Below are 27487 nucleotides of genomic sequence, written 5' to 3'. Positions count from 1 at the left end.
ATTAGCCTAACTGCATATCTTTGGACTGTGGGGGAAACTGGAGCACCTGGAGGAAACCCACACAGACACGGGGAGAACATGCAAACTCCACACAGAAAGGCCCATCGGCTACTGGGCTTGAACCCAGAACCTTCTTGCTGTGAGGCAACAATGCTAACTACTACACCACCATGCCGCCAGATGAAAACATTAGATGTTTTAATGATATTTTCACTGCCGAACCAAAAATGTCCTCGGTTTTCTTTTCAGAAATCTGGTCACCTTATACTAAATGAATGAATATTCTTGTGAAAAACTTCAAAAAGTCAAATAAATTTATTTGTACCGTGCTTTTAGCAATAGACATTGCTGCAAAGCTGCTTTACAGAAAAATATTGATTTTTAAAAGATGAATTAATAAATTTGTCCCCAATGAGCAAGCCTGTGGTGACAGTGGCAAGGAAAAACACCCTAAGATGACATGAGGAAGAAATCTTGAGAGGAACCAGACTCAAATGGAACCCATCCTCGTCTGGGTGACAACAACTAGCGTGATCATAAATAACTTGCTTATATATGTGTCCTATATGGTCAAAAAGTGCAACTGTGTCACCAGGAAATTCATTATTGTTTTAGCATGAAGTCTATTTTATTGAAGTTATCAACTGTTGATGGATGGAGACTTGAGTGCAAAACTGTTCATGACAACTGCAGTCCTAGGGTTATCATGGTAATTGTAGTCCTAAGCATCATAGCAAAGCTGTCTGTATGAAGTGTTCAGTACCATCTTCTAAGTGTGTTTTTAGGCTGTTCATATGGGGACATCCTCCACAAATGACATCTGTTTATCACCCAATAAATGAAATATCGAAGCAAAACATTTGACTCATATGTTAAAGACATGTTTAGCCTGAACAACGGACAAAGGGTTCTTGTTTTGTAAAGGGGGAAAAAGCTTTTATATTTGTGCTTGCAAGTCCATCCGAGTTTATCATCTTGCTTCAATGATTTCTTTTTAGATTCATATTAGGAGTACGAGACAGTTTACCGCCCTGTAAACTGTCCTTGACTGTTTACATCTCTTTACATTTGTTTGGACGTTTGCACATTACTGCCCTTTTTTGCTGCTACGTTCAATCATTGCCCTATTTTTGTATTATACTGCCTATTTTGCACTACATTACCTTTATTTTGTACTTTTTTTGCTTTTATTTTGCACTATATTGCCTTTACTTTGTATTATTTCTACCATCTATTTACTGTTGTAATTGGCATTCATGGTGGACAGTAAACTAAGAATTTCATTGTGCAAGAGGACATGTTCCTTACTGTGCATATGACAATAAACACTTTAACACTTGAGGTGTTCTAAGGAAATCTAAATTCGGTATCTAGAGAAACAAGTTAGCATGTCACTCCAGCTACTTCTTAAAATGAAAATGCCTGCACACAATGTTATCCAAAACAGAATTTCACAATCCAGTCAGTCCATGAGATGTCCACAATTCAGCTATTCCCTGTTAGTTTGTAATATAGTTGGCCTTAAAGATAAGATATTTTTATATATAGTAAACCATTACTGATGATGCACAGTATTTGAAGTCACTGCATCCAGATTATATCTCTACACAGTATATAGTCTATATGTAAACTATTTTGGAAACATGGCCTAAAGGTTAGCGAAGCAGCCTTGGGCCCAAACGGTTGCCAGTTCAGTTCCCTGGACCATCAGGAAAAATGTGGGGAATGAACAGCACTTTCCCCTCCCTCTGTATCCATGGCTGAAATGCCCTTGAGAATCTGATTGGTCACATGGTGTGAATTATTCGTGTATAATTGCATGGCTTGGACAGCTCAGAACAGCTGTACCATGAATGATAGGTTTATGTTAAGGGTGCATTAGGTATGATTTGTGAAAAACAGGCCTATAAAATGTTAAATAGGTAGAGCTGAATAAGATGCGAATAGATTTTTTACTCCTCGAGCCTGCCCTCATTCCCACCGTGTACACAAAGCTCTGCTCCCAGAATGTGCCTGATTAGGCGCGTAGTGCCGAGTTGGCTATAAGCCATGTACAGCGAGACTGAATGGCTTAGACAGACTTCTTAAAAATCCATCGATGCCTGCATGAATGGAATTTAGTGTTGTTTTTTTTGTAGAAAATGCCGTCTTGCTGTCATGCCGAGGTATAGAATAGGTTTAGACATTTATTTAATTCTTCCTTGGACATTTCAGTTATGTAATTTTCAAACTTCTTTTAGCTTTTTAACCAGTTTAAAAAACTTCAAGAAAATTTAATGCTTAAAAATGAAGAATGTACAGTGGCGCTTGAAAGTTTGTGAACCCTTTAGAATTTTCTATATTTCTGCATAAATATGACCTAAAACATCATCAGATTTTCACACAATTCCTAAAAGTAGATAAAGAGAACCCAGTTAAACAAATGAGACAAAAATATTATACTTGGTCATTTATTTATTGAGAAAAATGATCCAATATTACATATCTGTGAGTGGCAAAAGTATGTGAACCTCTAGGATTAGCAGTTAATTTGAAGGTGAAATTCGAGTCAGGTGTTTTCAATCAATGGGATGACAATCAGGTGTGAGTGGGCATCCTTGTTTTATTTAAAGAACAGAGATCTATCAAAGTCTGATCTTCACAACACATGTTTGTGGAAGTGTATCATGGCACGAACAAAAGAGATTTCTGAGGACCTCAGAAAAAGCGTTGTTGATGCTCATCAGGCTGGAAAAGGTTACAAAACCATCTCTAAAGAATTTGGACTCCACCAATCCACAATCAGACAGATTGTTTACAAATGGAGGAAATTCAAGACCATTGTTACCCTCCCCAGGAGTGGTTGACCAACAAAGATCACTCCAAGAGCAAGGCGTGTAATAGTTGGCAAGGTCACAAAGGACTGCACGGTAACTTCTAAGCAACTGAAGGCCTCTCTCACATTGGCTAATGTTAATGTTCATGAGTCCACCATCAGGAGGACACTGAACAACAATGGTGTGCATGGCAGGGTTGCAAGGAGAAATCCAGTGCTCTCCAAAAAGAACATTGCTATGCATCTGGTTTGCTAAAGATCACATGGACAAGCCACAAGGCTATTGGAAAAATGTTTTGTGGATGGATAAGACCAAACTAGAACTTTTTGGTTTAAATGAGGAGTGTTATGTTTGGAGAAAGGAAAACACTGCATTCCAGCATAAGAACCTTATCCCATCTGTGAAACATGGTGGTGGGAGTATCATGGTTTGGACCTGTTTTGCTGCATCTGGGCCAGGGCGGCTTGCCATCATTGATGGAACAATGAATTCTGAATTATACCAGCAAATTCTAAAGGAAAATGTCAGGACATCTGTCCATGAACTGAATCTCAAGAAAAGGTGGGTCATGCAGCAAGACAATGACCCTAAGCACACAAGTCATTCTAAAAAAAATGGTTAAAGAAGAATAAAGGTAATGTTTTGGAATGGCCAAGTCAAAGTCCTTACCTTAATCCAATGGAAATGTTGTGGAAGGACCTGAAGCGAGCAGTTAATGGGAGGAAACCCACCAACATCCCAGAGTTGAAGCTGTTCTGTACGGAGGAACAGGATAAATTTCCTCCAAGCCGGTGTGCAGGACTGATCAACAGTTACCAGAAATGTGTAGTTGCAATTATTGCTGTACAAAGGGGTCACACCAGATATTGAAAGCAAAGGTTCACATACTTTTGCCACTCACAGACATGTAATATTGGATCATTTTCCTCAATAAATAAATGACCAAGTATAATATTTTTGTCTCATTTGTTTAACTGGGTTCTCTGTATCTACTTTTAGGCCTTGTGTGAAAATCTGATGATGTTTTAGGTCATATTTATGCAGAAATATAGAAAATTCTAAAGGGTTCACACACTTTCAAGCACCACTGTAAATAAACCAGCAAAATAGCAATGCAATAACCAGCAATTTATGAAAAATGCAATAATAATTATTGAAAAATAAAAAAAGATTGTTCTTATCATCAAATACTTTCATTCCATATTTTGTTGCTTTTTTTGTATTTTTTGGGGTTTGTTTTTGAGTAGAGTTTTTATTTCGTCCTCGGTTGGTTTAGCAAAATGCTCCACCATTTTGTTTTTCTCTACACACAGCTGATAGCCTAGTAGTAGAGTGGCAATCAGAGTGCACAATTGCTCATATCCAGTGAATGTGGATATAATAATAAATGATATTCCTGCACACATGGTGCAATTCATACCATACATTCACTGTGGGACGGGCACGGTGGTGTAGTGGTTGGTGGTGTCGCCTCACAGCAAGAAGGTCCAGGTTCGAGCCCCGCGGCCAGCGAGGGCCTTTCTGTGTGGAGTTTGCATGTTCTCCCTGTGTCCGCGTGGATTTCCTCCAGGTGCTCCGGTTTCCCCCACAGTCCAAAGACATGCAGGTTAGGTTAACTGGTTAACTAAATTGACCGTAGGTGTGAGTGTGAATGGTTGTCTGTGTCTATGTGTCAGCCCTGTGATGACCTGGCAACTTGTCCAGGGTGTACCCCACCTTTCATCTGTAGTCAGCTGGGATAGGCTCCAGCTTGCCTGCGACCCTGTAGAACAGGATAAAGTGGCTAGAGATAATGACATTCACTGTGGGGATTTTTTTCTGTCTCTATTCAATTTTAAGGTGTTGATATATAATATTATAGTGTAATATTTGTTGGCTACACCTAACACATCCTAAGATATTACTGTATTTCAGAAGAGTCAAATTATTGGCCTGCATCAAGCAAAGAAAACAACTAAGGAGATTGTTGAAATGACTGGAATTGGGTTAAGAACTGTACAACACATTATTAAAACCTGGAAGGATAGTGGTGACCCATCAACTTCACGGAAGAAATGTGGTCGGAAAAAAACTTGACTGACCATGATCAGAGATCGCTTAAATGCTTGTGAAGTCAAATACTCACAGGTATGTTTAATACTGACAGTAAGAGCATTTTCACACAAACAATGCAACAAGAACTCACAGGATTGGGACTAAACAGCTGTGTGACCATAAGATAACCACTTGTTAGTCAGAGTTATTGGAAGAAAAGGCCTCAATTTGCTAGGAAGTATAAAGACTGGAAGCTGGAGCAATGGAACAAGGTCATGTGGTCTGATGTGACCACAGTTTTATCCTATTCCAGTGTGTCAGGGTAAGAATGGAAGCGCATGAAGCGATGCACCCATCATGCATAGTGGTCACTGTCCAAGCCTCTGGAGCCAGTGTTATGATTTATCATCATAACACTTAAGTCAGCTGACTGTCTCAATGTGTTAAATGGCCAGGTTATCACATCAATGGATTTTTTCTTCCTTGACGGCCCTGAGGGCATAAAATTAGGGCTCAAATTGTGCAAGGGTGGTTCAGGGTTGCATGAAGAATCATTTTCACACATGAATTGGCTACCACAGTGAAAATCTTTGGGATGTGCTGGAGAAGACTTTAAGGAGTGATTCAACTCTCCTGTAGTCAAGACAAGATTTATAAATGTTGTGATGTAGCACAAGTTTTTCTAAACAATGCCATGAATGTGTGCCATAATCAAAGCTAATGGCTGTCCAACAAAATATTAATGTGTGTGACTTTTTTATTTGGCTGGATAATGTGTATAGGTTGGTAGTATTATGGAGAAAATTAAAAAAAACCCTTAAACTTAAAAAAAATACAACACAGGTGTAAACCTTTAATAATTTTGAAACCTGGGAATATACAACCCCGATTCCAAAAAAGTTGGGACAAAGTACAAATTGTAAATAAAAATGGAATGTAATAATTTACAAATCTCAAAAACTGATATTGTATTCACAATAGAACATAGACAATATATCAAATGTTGAAAGTGAGACATTTTGAAATTTCATGCCAAATATTGGCTCATTTGAAATTTCATGACAGCAACACATCTCAAAAAAGTTGGGACAGGGGCAATAAGAGGCTGGAAAAGTTAAAGGTACAAAAAAGGAACAGCTGGAGGACCACATTGCAACTCATTAGGTCAATTGGCAATAGGTCATTAACATGACTGGGTATAAAAAGAGCATCCTGGAGTGGCAGCGGCTCTCAGAAGTAAAGATGGGAAGAGGATCACCAAATCCCCTAATTCTGCACTGACAAATAGTGGAGCAATATCAGAAAGGAGTTCGACAGTGTAAAATTGCAAAGAGTTTGAACATATCATCATCTACAGTGCATAATATCATCAAAAGATTCAGAGAATCTGGAAGAATCTCTGTGCATAAGGGTCAAGGCTGGAAAGCCATACTGGGTGCCCGTGATCTTCGGGCCCTTAGACGGCACTGCATCACATACAGGCATGCTTCTGTATTGGAAATCACAAAATGGGCTCAGGAATATTTCCAGAGAACATTATCTGTGAACACAATTCACCATGCCATCCGCCATTGCCAGCTAAAACTCTATAGTTCAAAGAAGGACGACCCAAGTTGTTATCAGTGCTCAGTTCAGAAGCCTGCATCTCTGATGGTATGGGGTTGCATTAGTGCATGTGGCATGGGCAACTTACACATCTGGAAAGACACCATCAATGCTGAAAGGTATATCCAGGTTCTAGAGCAACATATGCTCCCATCCAGACAACGTCTCTTTTAGGGAAGACCTTGCATTTTCCAGCATGACAATGCCAAACCACATACTGCATCAATTACAGCATCATGGCTATGTAGAAGAAGGGTTTGGGTACTGAACTGGCCAGCCTGCAGTCCAGACCTTTCACCCATAGAAAACATTTGGCGCATCATAAAACGGAAGATACGACAAAAAAAAAGACCTAAGACAGTTGAGCAACTAGAATTCTACATTAGACAAGAATGGGTTAACATTCCTATCCCTAAACTTGAGCAACTTGTCTCCTCAGTCCCCAGACGTTTACAGACTGTTGTAAAGAGAAAAGGGGATGTCTCACAGTGGTAAACATGGCCTTGTCCCAACTTTTTTGAGTTGTGTTGTTGTCATGAAATTTAAAATCACCTAATTTTTCTCTTTAAATGATACATTTTCTCAGTTTAAACATTTGATATGTCATCTATGTTCTATTCTGAATAAAATATGGAATTTTGAAATTTCCACATCATTGCATTCCATTTTTATTTACAATTTGTACTTTGTCCCAACTTTTTTGTCATCGGGGTTGTATAATAAAAAATCTTTACTTCCTAAGGATGAAATGAATTTCAATAGCGAGTCTAACTAGACATGTTTATACTGATGATCAATATTCAATTTGCACTTAATATAAGAAAGAAACATGGATGTTGAAAGAATAAAGTCTGGTATTCAGCTGGAACAACATTAAGTGATTTATTTCAGCTAAAAAAATGCTACTTTGGTGGATTTCTCCCTTATTGGTCCATGCTTGCTGTGGTACAGTAGGAAGTGCAGTTTCCTCATGCCTTTGGGATGTTTCGCATTACCTTTATCTTACCTTTCATTGCACCTCACAGCTGACACACTGTAGCTCACACTATGGACTTTCATAGAAATCGGTGGTGGTTATTTAGTCTCGTCAGTTTTTACATGCTCCTTGGACAAAATGAAGGCATCACACGAACTTTTTTTACTGGGATATGAAGAGAATTGGGATTATGCTCCAGGAGGTTATCACCATATCACTGGAAAACCAGTTACTCAGGATGAGTAAGTTTTAATATTTTGTTATTCATCTCATCATCTCTAGCCACTTTATCCTGTTCTACAGGGTCGCAGGCAAGCTGGAGCCTATCCCAGCTGACTATGGGCGAAAGGCGGGGTACACCCTGGACAAGTCGCCAGGTCATCACAGGGCTGACACATAGACACAGACAACCATTCACACCTACAGTCAATTTAGAGTCACCAGTTAACCTAACCTGCATGTCTTTGGACTGTGGGGGAAACCAGAGCACCCGGAGAAAACCCACGCGGACAACATGCAAACTCCACACAGAAAGGCCCTCGCCGGCCACGGGGCTCGAACCTGGACCTTCTTGCTGTGAGGCGACAGCACTAACCACTACACCACTGTGCCGCCCCTATTTTGTTATTCATTTAGCAAAAATTTTATCATGTCATGCTTGGCTCAATATATCGCTATATCTTTATATCACATAGCCCTAACAAACACAAACACACTGTGTGATATGACTAAAAAGGCAATATGTTATCGAACAGTATGAGACTTTTTTTTTAATAAATCAGCACATTTAAGATTCGTAGTATCTTTAAAAGCTAAAAGGAAATAGGATACTTAGCAAGTACTGAGAAATGATCCCATAGTTAAGGGAAAGTAGCTTAGAGATTGTATTAAAATCTTAAAATTAAAACTGACCCAAAAATTACTCAACCAAAAAAGAAAAAAAAGCAGTCATCTGAAAGTTCAAATGTTGCTACTCTTAAACATATCTTCAGTGACCAGATGAGAGAAGAAAAGACTTTTGAGATTTGAAGATCTAAATAAAAATATAAGGAGTAAAAAACTTTCTGAGAAATGTAATTAAGGATTCATACTTATTGTCCCATTTCATTAACACTAAAGTATACAGCAAATACCCCAAACTAATACTTACATACAGAATAGTAATGAAATAAAATTTCTCAAGTATTTTCCACCCCTGGGTTCTATTCCCATAATTAGTTTGCAGTCCATTTCAGAAAAATAGATGCATTTTGGAGACCATTTAAGATGCAGAACCATAACTCTGTTTTATTTCCAGGTGCATAATCCATTGTTGTGTTCCCTTTCGAATGAACAACCTTTTAATTTAATTAAATGGATGCCAATGTAGTAATTAACCACATTAAGTATTATATTTAGAGGCACTGAGGTCCTAATGCCTCTCTTTCATACTTTTTATGTGCCTAAAATAATTGTGTACCAATATTAGAAACCAGTTTGTTGTTCATTGTGTTCTAGACATGCATATAGACATACAATAAGGTATCCATTGAGTATTATTTGTACTTGGACTTGTTTGGGTCTTTGGCAGTGGTCTGTCTAAATATGGATTGTAAGAGAATTTGTGGTGGCACGGTGGTGTAGTGATTAGCGCTGTCGCCTCACAGCAAGCAGATCCTGGGTTCAAGCCCAGCAGCCAACGAGGGCCTTTCTGTGTGGAGTTTGCATGCTCTCCATGTGGGTTAGGCTAATTGGTGGCTCTAAATTGACTATAGGTGTGAATGGTTGTCTATGTGTTAGCCCTGTGATGACCTGGCGACTTGTCCAGAGAGTACCCTGCCTCTTGCCCATAGTCAGCTGGGATAGGCTCCAGCTTGCATGTGACCCTGTTGGACAGGATAAGTGGCTACAGATAATGGATGGATGAGAATTTGTAAAAATGTTTTTGTCTTTTGTTTATGTATGCACAAGGATTGACAAGATGTAATTCCTTCTTCTAAAAAAAAAAAAGCCCAAACATTGCCAAATCATTGCCACAATACACAAATGGAGCAAACTACTTGAAGTAAAAGATTGACCTAAAAAGGGATTTGCTCTTGACTCAGTTTTGCTTTCATTTGGACTCTATCTTGATTTGTTTTCAACCTCTTTAAGACTTGGCCTTTACTCAGTTTAGACTAGTCCTGGTTTTGGACTTGATGGTGGCAGTCTTGACTATAGCCCTAAATGTATTATCCAAGTAATTTGTATCCAAGAGGTTTTTACTTGATTAAATTGAGAATTCTGTGGAATGCATTTAGTTTCATACAACTTTAAAACAAAAATAATATACAAACACCAGTATTGTAGCAGTATTAGAGGCCTTTGTATTGTTCATTGTGTTCTAGACATGCATCATTGTTCCTGCTACAAGGTCCCCATCGGATTGGCCACGTGTATAAGAAAACCATATACAGGCAGTACACAGATGCGACATACACACAAGAGATCCTCAAAGCTGCGTGGCTGGGTTATCTGGGGGCTGTGATTCGGGCTGAGGTTGAAGATGTCATAGTGATCCACCTGAAGAACTTTGCCTCCAGAAGATATTCAATTCACCCACATGGAATCCACTATGAGAAAGACTCAGAGGGTAAAACATTTGCCTAATCTTTTAAAAAAACACTGAATATACATTAAAAATCGTGGCTTTATAACTGAGTTGCAATAAAGCAGAATGAAGGCTTTGTCAATGTGCTTAAACTTATTCAGTAGATCAGCTTAATCTCTCAGGGCTAACTGCCGAAACTGTGGTTTAGTTTTGTTACTTGAAAACAAAACACCTTTCCTTGAAGAAAACAGAGTACCAGTAATGTGAAAAATCCTGAAAGACACTTTGTGTCACATTGCAGTTATTATGTTCCATGTAGGATATCCTTTTTCTTCAGTTTATTCAAATGATCCAGACGAGACATGATAAGGTCTTGAAAATGACTCAGCTTTTTCTTTATCTTTTATTGTCTCTTAGTCAATAGTGGGGGGGGGGGAGGTTTCCTAGGACTGCACTGACACCTAATATGAAAGACTTCTTTCTGTAAAGTTGGAGTTCAATTAGTGTCATTGTTACTCCTTTGGGCAGAGGGATATTGAACTGGAGCCAGCCTGATAATGAGCCAACATCCTACACTGGCAAAATTAATTTCCTTGAGACTGATAAAACTATGAAGTATCGTAGCATTTATCTGGAAAAATATCTAAAGTATCATTCTCTCAACAAGAGCAACAAGTGTTGCCAGGCAACACAAACCTTGCCTGGTAGCACTTATGATGAATATGAAGGAAGATATCGTGAAATCAGCCAATCAGAACACACTGTACTGCTCTCAGCCAATCAGAACACACCTGAATGAATATGAAGGAAGATATGGCGGAAAAAAACAATTTTGACCTTTTTGGTGACCTTGACCTTGACCGAATGACCCTCAAAATGTTGGAGGTTCTATTTTAGACCAGTGCCCATCTATCCTGAAAGTTTCATGAAGATTGGTCCAGCCATTTTCCTATAATATCATTAACAAAAGAAAGAAAGAAAGAAAGAAAGAAAGAAAGAAAGAAAGAAAGAAAGAAAGAAAGAAACCCTACCGAAAACAATACCTCACCCCTGGTGGACTCCATCCCAAGCGAGGTAATAATGCAGCCACTGCACCAGGCAGAAGGACATGGAGCCAGTGAAATACCACTAATAACCACAGAAAAAGTCATTCTTGTACACCCAAATACTTACAGTATTACTAAAACCTATTTCGTACCTCCAGCCTACACACATTTACCTTTCTATTGTAGGGGAAATGGGTCTGATTATAAAAAATGCTCTAGAAATTCAAGGTATATACATCAGTAATATAGATGCTTCACTGTAAATTTAACTTATGAGTCTCGTTAAGTCAGTCTCATTAGGTAACCAGTCTCAAAAAAATCCTTATTAATTCAGAAGTTTAATTAGAAATTACAATTCAAACTAATATATGTCAAAATTATTAAAACCTGAAATTTAGCTGATGGCAATAATAATCAATGATTTGCTTTCTGGAGGCTTAATTTGGAATATTTTGGCTCATTGTAATAGTTTGGCTCCTTGTAATACCTATAGCAAGGCAGTAAAATGTTCAGTAAAATGAGATTTATAATGGAAAAACACCAATTAAGTTAACTAAACTAATTCTAAACAAGGACAGACACAGAGTTACATGTGTGAGAAAGGAAGAGCAGTGTGTGTGTGTGCGTGTGCGTTTGATCATATCTTAGGGTTAACAAAAGATTTGTGTTTACAACCCCAATTCCAAAAAAGTTGGGACAAAGTACAAATTGTAAATAAAAATGGAATGCAATAATTTACAAATCTCAAAAACTGATATTGTATTCACAATAGAACATAGACAACATATCAAATGTCGAAAGTGAGACATTTTGAAATTTCATGCCAAATATTGGCTCATTGGAAATTTCATGACAGCAACACATCTCAAAAAAGTTGGGACAGGGGCAATAAGAGGCTGGAAAAGTTAAAGGTACAAAAAAGGAACAGCTGGAGGACCAAATTGCAACTCATTAGGTCAATTGGCAATAGGTCATTAACATGACTGGGTATAAAAAGAGCATCTTGGAGTGGCAGCGGCTCTCAGAAGTAAAGATGGGAAGAGGATCACCAATCCCCCTAATTCTGCGCCGACAAATAGTGGAGCAATATCAGAAAGGAGTTCGACAGTGTAAAATTGCAAAGAGTTTGAACATATCATCATCTACAGTGCATAATATCATCAAAAGATTCAGAGAATCTGGAAGAATCTCTGTGCGTAAGGGTCAAGGCTGGAAAACCATACTGGGTGCCCGTGATCTTCGGGCCCTTAGACGGTACTGCATCACATACAGGCATGCTTCTGTATTGGAAATCACAAAATGGGCTCAGGAATATTTCCAGAGAACATTATCTGTGAACACAATTCACCGTGCCATCCACCGTTGCCAGCTAAAACTCTATAGTTCAAAGAAGAAGCCGTATCTAAACATGATCCAGAAGCGCAGACGTCTTCTCTGGGCCAAGGCTCATTTAAAATGGATTGTGGCAAAGTGGAAAACTGTTCTGTGGTCAGATGAATCAAAATTTGAAGTTCTTTATGGAAATGAGGGACGCCGTGTCATTCGGACTAAAGAGGAGAAGGACGACCCAAGTTGTTATCAGCGCTCAGTTCAGAAGCCTGCATCTCTGATGGTATGGGGTTGCATTAGTGCGTGTGGCATGGGCAGCTTACACATCTGGAAAGACACCATCGATGCTGAAAGGTATATCCAGGTTCTAGAGCAACATATGCTCCCATCCAGACGACGTCTCTTTCAGGGAAGACCTTGCATTTTCCAACATGACAATGCCAAACCACATACTGCATCAATTACAGCATCATGGCTGCGTAGAAGAAGGGTCCGGGCACTAAACTGGCCAGCCTGCAGTCCAGATCTTTCACCCATAGAAAACATTTGGCGCATCATAAAACGGAAGATACGACAAAAAAGACCTAAGACAGTTGAGCAACTAGAATCCTACATTAGACAAGAATGGGTTAACATTCCTATCCCTAAACTTGAGCAACTTGTCTCCTCAGTCCCCAGACGTTTACAGACTGTTGTAAAGAGAAAAGGGGATGTCTCACAGTGGTAAACATGGCCTTGTCCCAACTTTTTTGAGATGTGTTGTTGTCATGAAATTTAAAATCACCTAATTTTTCTCTTTAAATGATACATTTTCTCAGTTTAAACATTTGATATGTCATCTATGTTCTATTCTGAATAAAATATGGAATTTTGAAACTTCCACATCATTGCATTCCATTTTTATTTACAATTTGTACTTTGTCCCAACTTTTTTGGAATCGGGGTTGTATATAATATACATACAGTGTTATATGCCAGTGTATTCCAGATTGAAACATTCAATTTAATGGCTTTATGGTGACTGTACAACAAAATTTTGTTATAAAGCATTCCTTTATCTCCATGGCTCAAGTGGTGCAACACTGGATACTAAACTATGACCCCAAATCATGGTATGCAATTAAAACATAAAGCAGTGATTTTCTCAATTTACTTTGACTTGTATTTCATTACAGACAGTATGAACCCAGGATATTTCATGCTTTCTCTGGTCAATTTCATTTCATTTATTAATATACATCCATTCCTGCATTTCAGACCTGCAACACATTCCAAAATAAGTTGAGCTGGGGGCAGTTTAGGGCTAGTAATGAGATAAAACAATTAAATGGAAGAAGCCAAGCCAAGAGGCCTTTATTTTATTCAATTTAAAGTCAACGTGTGGCTGTTACTATGCATAAGAGAAAGCATTATTTCCAAGAATTTCTATTTTTGAGGATTCTTGACAGGAAGCTAAAAAGATCAACATGGGCGGCACGGTGGTGTAGTGCTTAGCACGGTCGCCTCACAGCAAGAAGGTTCTGGGTTCGAGCCCAGCGGCCGGCGGGGGCCTTTCTGTGTGAAGTTTGCATGTTCTCCCCATGTCTGTGTGGGTTTCCTCCGGGTGCTCCGGTTTCCCTCCACAGTCCAAAGACATGTGGTTAGGTTAATATGGGACAGCCTTGGGCTGGGGTGCTCCGGTTTCCCCCACAGTCCAAAGACATGCAGGTTAGGTTAGCTGGTGACTCTAAATTGACCGTAGGTGTGAATGTGAGTGTGAATGGTTGTCTGTGTCTATGTGTCAGCCCTGTGATGACCTGGTGACTTGTCCAGGGTGTACCCCGCCTTTCGCCTGTAGTCAGCTGGGATAGGCTCCAGATTGCCTGAGACTCTGTAGAACAGGATAAAGCGGCTAGAGATAATGAGAAGAGATTAGATGAGCCTTGGGCTGAGGTGCCCTTGAGTGATGCACTTAACTCCCAACTGCTCCCTGGGCGCTGTTAGCATGGCTGCCCACTGCTCTGGGTATGTGTGTGTGCTCATTGCTCACATGTGTGTGCATGTGTGTGTTCACTGCTTCAGATGGGTTAAATGCAGAGAGGAATTTCACAAGTGTGTGATGAATAAAGTTGTGCTTTCTTTATTAAATTTGCAAGAGTTGTAGAGCACTAATCTCATATTTATTACTGCTGGGCTATAAGTCATAAATGCTCCCTTTACAGAGATACAAGATAGTGTAGGAATGTAAACTACATAAGTACAAGACATACCTATACATTTGCCATCGTCATCCCAGCACTCTTCCCAAGCTCTAAAATTGCCTTTTTATTATTAGAACTAATTTTACATGATGAAGGAAAATATTTGATATTAAACTGTAGGTTAAAGTATGATATAACCCTCAATTTAACACTGAAGTTGGGTTTAATCCTCTTGAATTAATCTCTAATAATAGTAATTCAGTCTTGTTCCAGGGCAAACTGGCAGTCAGTGAAGTGTTCAGCATCAGTATTTTTATTTATTTATTTATTTTACCAGTGATCTCCTGTATTTAAAGTAAGGTACAGTGCTTGGACTGATTGGTTGCTATGTGTATTAGGAGCCTTATATCCAGATGGGACCTTCGGCGCAAAGAAGCAAGATGATGGTGTTCCTCCTGGTGGAAATTATACTTATACTTGGACAGTAAAGCCGGCATTTGCTCCTGCTCAGGGAGATCCCAACTGTCTGACTTGGGCTTACCATTCACATGTGATTGCCTACAGAGACATCTCTTCTGGACTCATAGGAGCCCTGCTGACTTGCAAGAAAGGTACAAGAGTCAACCATCAAACAATGGAGCACATTACATCCATCCATGCTTTCCATTCACTTACAGTATGTGTACACACCTGCTAACAGGGGGATACCGGTATGTGAAAGGCTGTTGTGTGTTTGGGGAAATACTGTTTATTTGGCTAATAATTAATTTGCGCTAGCAGTGCTGGCACAAATTGTTATTCTCACTCAGGATCTTTCTACTTTTTTCTCCTTCTAATGTTTTTAGGATGCTATTTCTCCCTTAGTTTTCAACCAGTCATCACCAAATTTCACATGAAGAATACCTCTGGGCTGAATTAAGTTGTTATGACTTTTGGTGCCGATCTGGATCACCAAACAGGAATGATCCATGAAAAACGGGCTTTTTTCCCTCACTAAGCATCATTCTCTATCTCTTACCGTTCTGGATTTATAGGGTATGGTGACCAGACGTCCCGGTTTGCAAGAGCTAGTGCAAATCACTGTGACTTTAGTCACAGTATCTAGTTATTATTATTATTATTATTATTACATTTTTAGGATGCTATTTCTCCCTCAGTTTTCAACCAATCATCACCAAATTTCACATGCAGAATACCTCTGGGCTGAATTAAAGTTGTTATGACTTTTTGTGCTGATCCGGATCACCGAACTGGAATGATCCATGAAAAATGGGCTTTTTTTCCAATCACTTATAACTATGTCAATTTTCATTATTTTTTTCAATCAGGTTTTTTTTATTATTTTGTTCAGTGCGGCAGGGCACAACTTTTCCTTGACCTTCAATTGACTTTTCCTTGACCTTCAATTACTGTGACTTTAGTCACAGTCTCTATCTGGTTGAGTATTCTAATACAACTTTTACATCATCTCATCTCATCTCATCTCATTATCTCTAGCCACTATAAAATTTAACTAAATTGCCTGGGTCAGTATATCCATACACAAATGGTAGTAATTTCACAAATGACTTGTGTCTCTTCTTTTGTTATTCATTAAGTAAGACCTTGGCATCCGTATACCACAAAATGCCATTATCTGTATCTGTTCAGTGCTCAAAATATTCATATCTCTTTTCATATTCAGATTTAAAGAGGAATTAGTTAATGCCCCCCCAGAGTGCTGGAAAAAGAAGAGCTAGTTTCAAGTCTTTCTGTGTAGTTTTGGTGTTATAGCTGATGTAGGACTTTGGCTGAAACCTGGAACAAGCTCCACATTAAATTAAAAACCTCACATTTGACCAACTTTTTTTTGTCTGTGGAATCCATACCTCTAAGCTTTCTGGCAAACTTTCTACATTTTTGGATCTGTATTCACATTCATTTAGGAGGCATTTTCCGTTCAATCCAAATAATGTATTCCTGTTCAGTTACACCTGTAACATCCATGATCTGTTTTAATCAGGAGTCCTGCAGCCTGTTTCTGAAGTGGAATATTCCCAGGTATTGTCAGGGGTTACCTACTCTCAGGTGCAAAGGACAGATGTTGATCAGGACTTAATCCTCTTGTTCAGTGTGGTAAATGAAAACCTGAGCTGGTACTTAGATGAAAACATTCAAACCTTCTGTTTGGAGCCAGCTAATGTTGACCCTTCTGAACCAGACTTCCAACTCTCTAACCAGATGAACGGTAAGTGTTTCTTTGTACACCCGTCTTTGGGGCAGTTTTTCTTAATGCCATAAACAGAGGTGAAATTCTGAAAACTAATACTAACCATTGTATATCATTCTTCATCTTATTTTATAGTTATTAATGGATATGTGTATGGGAACCTTCCTGGGATTGAGCTGTGCCAGAACAAAAAGGTTTCATGGCATTTTATTGGCATGGGCAATGAGGTGGACATCCACTCAGTATATTTTCATGGGCAGACGTTGCTGATTCACGGACATCGTGTTGACAGTGTCAGCCTGTTTCCTGCCTCTTTCATGACTGCTGAGATGGAGCCCTTAACAAAAGGAACATGGTTGCTAAACTGTCAGATTAACAGCCATATGCAAGGTACACGCTCAGCTTTGAGGAAGTGTTTCATTTGAAAGTATCTTGAAGCATGCATGATAAAGATCCAGACACTGTGTATCATCTACTTTACAATGTATCTACAAAATAAATAGAATTCCACATTCTTATAAAAGAGATGTGTGTACCCTGTTCTCCCATGAGTCTCTTAGTCTGATAAAGCTGACATATGCATAAACTATAACAAGTGTGTCGAACAACTTGTTCAAATTAGAACAGAGATCTTGGGAATGTAGGGATCTTGTACAATGGCTACTGGGGATTGGGGGATTGAATATTGCAACTGAGTAGATTCAAAAGAGGGCAGCATGGTGGTGTAGTGGTTAGCACTGTCACCTCACAGCAAGAAAGTCCTGGGTTCGAGCCCAGTGACGAGCAAGGGCCTTTCTGTGTGGAGTTTGCATGTTCTCCCTGTGTCTGCATGGGTTTCCTCTGGGTGCTCTGGTTTCCCCCACAGTCCAAAGACATACAGGTTAGGTTAATTGATAGCTCTAAATTGTCTCTGTGTCAGCCCTGTGATGATGTGGTGACTTGTCTAGGGTGTACCTCTTGCCCATAGTCAGCTGGGATAGGCTCCAGCTTGCCTGTGACCCTGTAGAACAGGATAAGTGGCTACAGATAATGGATGGATTCAAAAGTTATATTACATTCATAATGGAAATGTAAATAGTAATGTCATTATTTATATTGCAATTATATACGGTATATTATCAGTATATTATACAACCCCATTTCCAAAAAAGTTGGGACGCTGTGTAAACTGTAAATAAAAACAGAATGCAAAGATTTGCAAATCATGGAAACCCTATATTTCATTGAAAACAATACAAAGACAACATATCAAATGTTGAAACTGGGAAATTTTATTGTTTTTTGAAAAATATAAGCTAATTTTGAACTTAATGCCAGCAACATGTTTCAAAAAAGTTGGGACAGGACATATTTTACCACTGTGTTGCATCACATCTATTTTTAACAATAATCTATAAATGCTTGTGAACTGAGGAGACCAAGTGTGTAGTTTTGAAAGTGAAATGTTGTCCAGCTGCTCAACAGTTCGGGGTCTCCTTTGTCATATTTTGCACTTCATAATGCACCAAATGTTTTAAATGAGAGACAGGTCTGGACTGCAGCCAGGTCAGTTTAGCACCCGATCGCTTTTACTACGGAGCCATGCAGTTGTAATACATTCAGAATGCAGTTTGGCATTGTATTACTGAAACAAAGAAGGCCTTCCCTGAACAAGACGTTGCCTGGATGGCAGCATGTTGCTCCAAATCCTGTAGATATCGTTCAGCATTAATGGAGCCTTCCCAGATGTGTAAGCTACCCATGCCATGTGCACTACTGCCCCCCAAACCATCACAGATGCTGGCTTTAGGACTGTGTGCTGATAACAAGCCAGATGGTCCCTCTCCTCTTTAGCCTGGAGGATGCAGTGTCCATGATTTCCAAAAAGAATTTCAGATTTCAATTCATCAGACCACAGGACAGTTTCCCACTTTACCTCAGTCCATCCTAAAAGAGCTCAGGCCCAGAGAAGGTGGCAGTGTTTCTGGATATTGTTTATATCTGGTTTTAACTTGCACTTGTGGATGCAGTGATGAACTGTTTTCACAGACGATGGTTTTCGGAAGTGTTCCTGAGCCCATGCAGTGATTTCCACTCCAGAATCGTGTCTGTTTTTAATGCAGTGTTGCCTGAGGGCCTGAAGATCATGGGGCATCCAATGTTGGTTTTGGTCCTTGTCTCTTGCGTACAAAGATTCTCCGGATTCTCTGAACCTTTTAATGATATTGTGTACCATAGATGATGTGATGATGTAATTCTTTGCAATTTTACATTGAGGAATGTTATTCTTAAATTGTTGCACTGTTTGCCCACACAGTCTTTCACAGAGTGGTGAACCCCTCCCCATCTTTACTTCTGAGAGACTCCGCCTCTCTGGGATGCTCTTTTTATACCCAATCATATTACTGACCTGTTGACAATTAACCTAATTAGTTTTTTTTTTTAATTACACAACTTTGCCAGTCTGTTGTTGGCCGTGTCCCAACTTTTCTGAAATGTGTTGCTAAATTCAAAATGAGCAGAAAATTTTCACAAAAGAATAATATTTCTCAGTTTCATAATCTGATATGTTGTCTTTGTACTATTTTCAATGAAATATAGGGTTTCCATGAATTGCAAATCATCGTGTTCTGGTCTTATTTACAGTTTACATAACATCCCAACCTTTTTGGAAATAGGGTTGTAAATGTTGGAAAATATGTATGTCAAAAAATGGGTTTTTGAAACATCCATTCATTATCTGTAGCCACTTATCCTGTGCAGGGTCACAAGCAAGCTGGAGCCTATTCCAGCTGACTATGGGTGAGAGATGGGGTACACCCTGGACAAGTCACCAGGTCATCACAGGGCTAACATGTAGAGACAACCTACCATTCACATCTACAGTCAATTTAGAGCCACCAATTAGCCTAACCTGCATGTCTTTGGACTGTGGGGGAAACCGGAGCACCCAGAGGAAACCCACACAGACACGGGGAGAACATGCAAACTCCACACAGAAAGGCCCTTGTCAGCCGCTGGGCTCAAACCCAGGACCTTCTTGCTGTGAGGCAACAGTACTAACCACTATACCACCGTGCCACCTGGCTTTTAAAGCAAATAATTAATAAATAAATATGGAACAGAAAATGATTTATACATTTAAAAATCCTTATTCTTATTTTTAAAACTTTCACTGTTGGATATGTAAAGCAGTGTGAGGGCTATGTTTCTAACCAGCTGTGGTGCCATGCTGGATAGATTAATGATGTTTGTGTGCAGATGGTATGCAGGCACTGTTCAACGTTTCACAGTGTGCTGGGGAGACAGACTCTGTCCCTCATCTGCATGGTACAGTGAGGAAGTACTTCGTTGCTGCTGAGCTGGTTCAGTGGAACTACATCCCATCAGGGACAGACAGTTTGACTAATGTTTCACTGAATGAAAGTGGAAGGTATGGAGCTGCCCAAGTTTCTATTTTATAATTGCATTATATCATCATAGTGTTATTAAACTTTCTGTTGACTACCTTTACAGTTAGGTTAGTTTTTTCTTTTTTATCAGACATCTAGTTTTTTGGTTTGTTTACCTGACATGTTTCGATGTATGACTGTCGTCTTCCTCAGAGTGTCACCGGATGTTGTTGGTGACGCATCTTATCAGCTGATGTTTCCGAATATTTACCTTTACAGTTGTCTAGAATTTCCTCTTGTGTCATTCAAAGATACATGCTATACTCTATCTACATTCTTTTTTTTAACTCTTCTTAGCCATTCAGAACTGTATTTCGGGAAGGGTAATGGTCGTCTCGGTGGAGAATATACAAAGGTGGTTTATAGAGTTTACACTGATGAAACATTTACAGAAACCATCAACAAGGATGCACACCTGGGCATATTAGGTAGACACACCTTGTTAAATTTGACATTGATTATGGATTTGGTATATAACAGTTAGCCAGTTATAAGAATAAAGAATGATGTGAATGAAAATTATTATTATTATTATTATTATTATTATTAGGGCGGCACGGTGGTGTAGTGGTTAGCGCTGTCGCCTCACAGCAAGAAGGTCCGGGTTCGAGCCCCGTGGCCGGCGAGGGCCTTTCTGTGTGGAGTTTGCATGTTCTCCCCGTGTCCGCGTGGGTTTCCTCCGGGTGCTCCGGTTTCCCCCACAGTCCAAAGACATGCAGGTTAGGTTAACTGGTGACTCTAAATTGACCATAGGTGTGAGTGTGAATGGTTGTCTGTGTCTATGTGTCAGCCCTGTGATGACCTGGCGACTTGTCCAGGGTGTACCCCGCCTTTCGCCCGTAGTCAGCTGAGATAGGCTCCAGCTTGCCTGCGACCCTGTAGAAGGATAAAGCGGCTAGAGATAATGAGATGAGATTATTATTATTATTATTATATAAGAACAGTATTGGAATTATAGCCAGATATCATTATTTACATTCCAAATCATATTAAGTGTCAGATACTGTAGATATTTTTCCACATATCATTCAGATACAGAAGTATCTTTTTTGTAATTTTCTGTTTTATTGATATTTATATTGCCTTGCTCTCTAATATTTGCTTTTGTTCTCCCTCAGGTCCTGTACTAAGAGCTGAGGTTGGGGATATTTTACAGGTCACATTTCTAAACAAGGCTGATAGAAATTACAGCATCCAATCCCATGGCCTTCAATATGCCAAGTCTTCTGAGGGAGCTGAATATGAAGATGGTGAGAAGACAATGATGCAGAACCACAACCACAATCTTCTACTTTCACTGTCTAGATTCATTTTGCTGCTGCAATTTCATCTTTTTTCTATTATTGTACATGAGAAGCAGCTGATTATTTATATATATATATAAAAAAAATCTTCTCACCCCCGGCGGGGGTGGGGGTGGGGGGTGGGGGGGGGTGTGTGTATCCATGTCATCCTCAAGCTCGGGTCCTCTACCAGAGGCCTGGGAGTTTGAGGGTTCTGCGCAGTAGCTTCGATGTTCCTAGTACTGCGCTCTTCTGGACTGAGGCTTCAGATGTTGTTCCTGGGATTTGCTGGAGCCACTCTCCCAGTTTGGGGGTTACTGCCCCAAGTGCCCCCACTACCATGGGGACCACGCAACCCTTGACCTTCCACATCCGTTCCAGCTGCTCTTTCAACCCTTGATACTTCTCAAGTTTCTCATGTTCCTTCTTCCTGATGTTGGCGTCAGCTGGGATCGCCACATCTATCACCACCACCCTCTTCTGCTCTTTGTCCACCACCACTATGTCCGGTTGGTTAGCCAGGATCTGTTTGTCAGTCTGGAAGCTGAAGTCCCACAGAACCTTGGCCCTGTTGTTCTCAGCCACCTTCTGTGGTATGGCCCATTGGGACTTGGGTACTTCTATTCCATACTGGTTGCAGATGTTCCTGTATACTATCCCAGCCAATTGGTTGTGCCTCTCCATGTACGCTGATCCAGCTAGCATCTTACACCCTGCTACTATGTGCTGGACTGTTTCAGGGGCTTCTTTGCACAGTCTGCATCTTGGGTCTGATCTACTCTGATAGATCCTGGCCTCTATGGCTCTTGTGCTTATGGCCTGTTCTTGTGCTGCCATGATTAGTGCTTCTGTGCTGTCTGTCAGTCCTGCATTATCCAGCCACTGGTAGGATTTCTTGATATCAGCCACTTCCTCTATCTGACGGTGGTACATGCCATGTAGGGGTTTGTCCCTCCAGGTTGTCTGTATATATAGGGCTGTAACGATATGCGTATCGAAATCGAAATCGTGATACGCAGAGCCACGATCCGTATCGCGATACAAGAAGGCAGAATCGCGGTACACCCTTTCAAACTTCTCCTCAGCCCCAAAACGGAGGCGCTTCCAAACTTCAATTTATGAATACTTTACTTTTTATTTAAATTACATTTTTAAACTTACTTAAATTACTTTTATTTTTTTATATCTATTAGTAAGTCGTTTTTTCGCCGACCTGCGACAACCTTCTGCGAGTCACGCAACGTCCAGCGACGCGGGGAGCGAATCTGTAAACAAGCAGCTCATTGGCTGGCTAGGTGTGCCACAAGCCAATCACAATCACTTGACCGGAAAGGCATGCAGTGTTGCCAGATTGGGCAGGTTTAGGTGCTTTTTGGCTGGTTTTGAACATATTTTGGGGTGGAAAACGTTAGCAATATCTGGCAACACTGAAGGCATGTCTGCTTGGGCGGAAGCCTTCTGCGGCAGTTACATTTTGACACGCGAGCAATGTTTCACCATAAAAATTCCGTAATTTCCATCTGTTTTCCGCGATCACAGAAAATCATTGGCCCTATGAGAGTGAGACAGTGAGAGAGCCACCCCTCCCCCCCCAAAAAAAAATCTTAACGGATTTACACGATTTGGAAAAATGACTTTTTCAGAACCAAAAAAAACAGAGCTTCCTGCTCAACAGTATTATTTTGAGAAATAAAACACATTTGGATATACATTTGTTCATTTTTGCATACATATTACTCATTCTCTGCAGTGGTCTGAATTATTTGTTATTAAATAGTTAATGTAAGTAAGTAAATGTTAAGTCAAATTTACTATAAAAAAACATTTTAAAAAACTCATGGGCGTATCGAATCGTGGGTCAAAAATCGCGATACGAATCGAATCGTGAGTTGGGTGTATCGTTACAGCCCTAATATATATATATATATATATATATATTAGGGCTGTAACGATACACCCAACTCACGCCTACCGGGGCTGTGTAACCTGTCTCTCTGATTAGACTAACTCAAGCAGTAGATCACTTCACTCATGGTTCTTTTGCTAGCCCCGGTGCTCGGCTTAGGTTTCACTTTGCAGTGGCTGTGTCAAGACGTGTTATGCTTTGCAATAAAAAAAACATTGGTACAAAGCAAGCCCATTCACATTTTTATGCTGATAAGAGAATTACAATGGTTTTTCATGTGACAAAAATGTGCAATTAAATTGCGATTAATCGCGAGTTAACTATTACAGTCGCGACATTAATCGCGATTAAATATTTTAATCGCTTGACAGCACTAATATATATATATATATATATATATATATATATATATATATATATATACACACACACACACACACACACTCACCGGCCACTTTAATAGGAACTTGTTCTTGATTCTAAGATTCCTGTTCTTGACTGGCAGGAGTGGAACCCAATATGGTCTTCTGCTGTTGCATGCTGAGATGCTTTTCTGTTCACCACGGTTGTAAAGAGTTGCTATGAGTTATTATAGCCTTCCTGACAGGTTGAACCAATCTGGCCATTTTTCCTCTGACCTCTCTTATCACCAAGGTGTTTTTTCGCACCATTCTGTGTAAACTCAAGAGACTGTTGTGTGTGAAAACCCCCAGGAGATCAGCAGCTTTTGAAATACTCAAACCAGTTCATCTGGCACCAACACCTATGCCACAGTGAAAGTCACAGAGATCATAATTTTTTTCCCATTCTGATGTTTGAAGTGAATGGTGTATGGGTGTTCCTAATTAAGTGACCAGTGAGTGTATATTTTAAGAAGAAGAAACCTTTATTCATCACATGCACACTTCAAGCACAGTGAAATTCATCCTCTGCATTTAAACCATCTGAAGCAGTGAACACACACACACACCCAGAGCAGTGGGCAGCCCAGAGCACCCAGGGAGCAGTCAGGGGTTCGGTACCTTGCTCAAGGGCACCTCAGCCCAAGGCCACCCCACATCAACCTAACTGCATGTCTTTGGATTGTGGGGGAAACCCACACAGACAGAACATGCAAACTCCACACAGAAAGGCCCTTGCCGGCCGCTGGGTTCGAACCCGTTACCTTCTTGCTGTGAGGCGACTGTGCTAACCACTACACCACCGTGCCGCCAAACAACAAGACCTGTAAAGGAGGGAACTGGCCAGTACAGGGATCAAACTTGTGACCTTGGCATTATTAGCACCACACTCTAACCAACTGAGTTAAGTGGCCAAGTCTTCTGAGGGAGCTGAATATGAAGATGGTGAGAAGACAATGATACAGAACCACAACCAAACATCTTCTACTTTCACTGTCCAGATTCATTTTGCTGCTGTAATTTAATCTTTTTTCTATTATTGTACATGAGAAGCAGCTGATTATACATTCACCGGCCACTTTAATAGGAACTTGTTCTTGATTCTAAGATTCCTGTTCTTGGCTGGCAGGAGTGGAACCCAATATGGTCTTCTGCTGTTGCATGCTGAGATGCTTTTCTGCTCACCACGGTTGTAAAGAGTTGCTATGAGTTACTATAGCCTTCCTGACAGGTTGAACCAATCTGGCCATTTTCCTCTGACCTCTCTTATCAACAAGGTGTTTTTTCGCACCATTCTGTGTAAACTCAAAAGACTGTTGTGTTACAATTAAAAAGTAATCTCCATTTAAAAGTAGCCAGCCTTTCAATTTCATAAAACTGGTGAAATTTAGTTCCCTCTGATATGTTTATTTCTGTAATATCTAAAAAATAAAAAAATACCCAGACCATTTTATGGCTGGGAAGTTGTTTAATTTGAGGGGATTCCCTAGCTGGTGGTGTAGTGGTTAGCACTGTCGCCTCACAGCAAGAAGGTCCTGGGTTCGAGCCCAGCAGCCGGTGAGGGCCTTTCTGTATTTATACTGATAACATTTATTGAATGAAACATTTATTAGTATAACTATACTAATAACATTGAATGGTGGGCTGTGCTCTAGCTGCCCTTTTGGAAAAACTGCCAATGATTGAATATCTCATCTCATTATCTCTAGCCGCTTTATCCTGTTCTACAGGGTCGCAGGCAAGCTGGAGCCTATCCCAGCTGACTATGGGCGAAAGGCAGGGTACACCCTGGACAAGTCGCCAGGTCATCACAGGGCCGACACATAGACACAGACAACCATTCACACTCACACCTACGGTCAATTTAGAGTCACCAGTTAACCTAACCTGCAGGTCTTTGGACTGTGGGGGAAACCGGCACACCCGGAGGAAACCCACGCGGACATCGGGAGAACATGCAAACTCCACACAGAAAGGCCCTTGCTGGCCACAGGGCTTGAACCCAGACCTTCTTGCTGTGAGGCGACAGCCCTAACCACTACACCACCGTGCCGCCCATGATTGAATATAATATATTATATTATATTATATTAGCTATATCAGTTATAATACCATATCAGTTAATAACTAAAAGGTAAATTGTGATGAAACAACTGATGAAAATGGTAGCTGTCACCCGGAGGAAACCCACGCGGACATCGGGAGAACATGCAAACTCCACACAGAAAGGCCCTTGCTGGCCACAGGGCTTGAACCCAGAACTTCTTGCTGTGAGGCGACAGCCCTAACCACTACACCACCGTGCCACCCATGATTGAATATATTATATTATATTAGTTATATCAGTTATAATACCATATCAGTTAATAACTAAAAGGTAAATTGTGATGAAACAACTGATGAAAATGGTAGCTGTCTTTATAGAGGTGTAATTAATAGAACAATTGTTAAACAAGTGTGATTTTTTTTATTCCATTAGGTAAAATATTAATTTTATAAACTCATAATTTATAATAGTAATGAAGTATCATTACATAATTACTTTTAACCACTGTAAATCAGCAAACATCACCAGCTAACCGAGATTAATATGAAGGCAAACTGTACAAAATTTCATCTTGACTGCAAAGTGGTCAGATTTTGCACTGGACAACTCATACAGAGTGAGGAAAGATAGACTGGACTTAGCAGCAGCTATTCCTATGAAATTTAGTAAAATTATCCTAATTGTGGGTGACATGGTGACAGCACCTTAACTATAGTCTTAACTAATTATAACAAGCTATGTCCAGGTTTATATTTTTTTTTACATAATTTATATTTGCCTCTCAGGAACAATGAAAAATGGATCTCACGTGCAGCCAGGAGATTCCTTCAATTACACATGGCATGTGAGAGAGGGGCCGTCTAAAAGTGACCTGGCCTGCATCTCTTACCTCTACTTCTCCTCAAGTGACCCCATCAAAGACACCAACTCTGGCCTCTTTGGACCTCTGCTTGTGTGTAAGAGAGGTGCACTGAGCTCCAATAATACCCAGGTGTGATTTTCTCTACAGTTTACTGTGTCTAACAAGGAAAGACAATGATGTGCATTTAAGAATAGGGACATTTCAAAAAATATAAATTTTAATTTTCTCAATTCTTTGTTGATAAAAAAAGATAGGTGTAGACAAAGAGTTCTTCCTGCTTTTCTCTGTTATGGATGAAAACCTGAGCTGGTACCTGAAGAAGAACATTCAGATCTATGGGATGAATGAATCAGACCCAGAGAATGAAGGATTTCAGGAGAGCAACAAGATGCATGGTAGCTGACATGTTCATTTCACTGACTCATCTCATAATCATGATCTCAGACAATTGAAGTTTGAGTTTCATTTTCATTGTGAAAATCTGGGAGTTTGTATTTCTTTTAGACCGACTGTTTTTCATTCATTACATGATTAAAATACAGTGGTGCTTGAAAGTTTGTGAACCCTTTAGAATTTTCTATATTTCTGCATAAATATGACCCAAAATATCATCAGGTTTTCACACAAGTCCTAAAAGTAGATAACGAGAACCCAGTTAAGCAAATTAGACAAAAATATTATACTTGGTCATTTATTTATTGAGGAAAATGACCTGTACCTGTCCAGAGTCAGGAAACGGGCAGGTAACATCTCTGCGGACCCATCACACCCTGGTCAAAAACTGTTTAAACTT

General features: G+C 39.9%; 1 protein-coding gene across 1 annotated transcript in view; it reads left to right on the top strand.

Moving 5' to 3' along the window:
- The first annotated feature begins 7502 nt into the window (after nt 1-7502).
- Nucleotides 7503-27487, top strand: part of hephl1b (hephaestin-like 1b) — a 48570-nt gene continuing 28585 nt past the window's right edge. Inside the window, 11 exon segments of the mRNA XM_060908585.1 lie at nt 7503-7603; nt 7605-7673; nt 9798-10042; nt 14954-15166; nt 16558-16782; nt 16900-17154; nt 20005-20176; nt 20493-20623; nt 21314-21445; nt 26618-26823; nt 26945-27089. Of these exon segments, the coding sequence (XP_060764568.1) occupies nt 7503-7603; nt 7605-7673; nt 9798-10042; nt 14954-15166; nt 16558-16782; nt 16900-17154; nt 20005-20176; nt 20493-20623; nt 21314-21445; nt 26618-26823; nt 26945-27089 (1894 nt within the window).

The sequence above is a fragment of the Neoarius graeffei genome, chromosome 25 (assembly GCF_027579695.1).
Source record: "Neoarius graeffei isolate fNeoGra1 chromosome 25, fNeoGra1.pri, whole genome shotgun sequence".
Taxonomy (NCBI): domain Eukaryota; kingdom Metazoa; phylum Chordata; class Actinopteri; order Siluriformes; family Ariidae; genus Neoarius; species Neoarius graeffei.
Note: the sequence above shows the minus strand (reverse complement) of the source record. Positions and strands in the feature narration are given on the sequence as shown.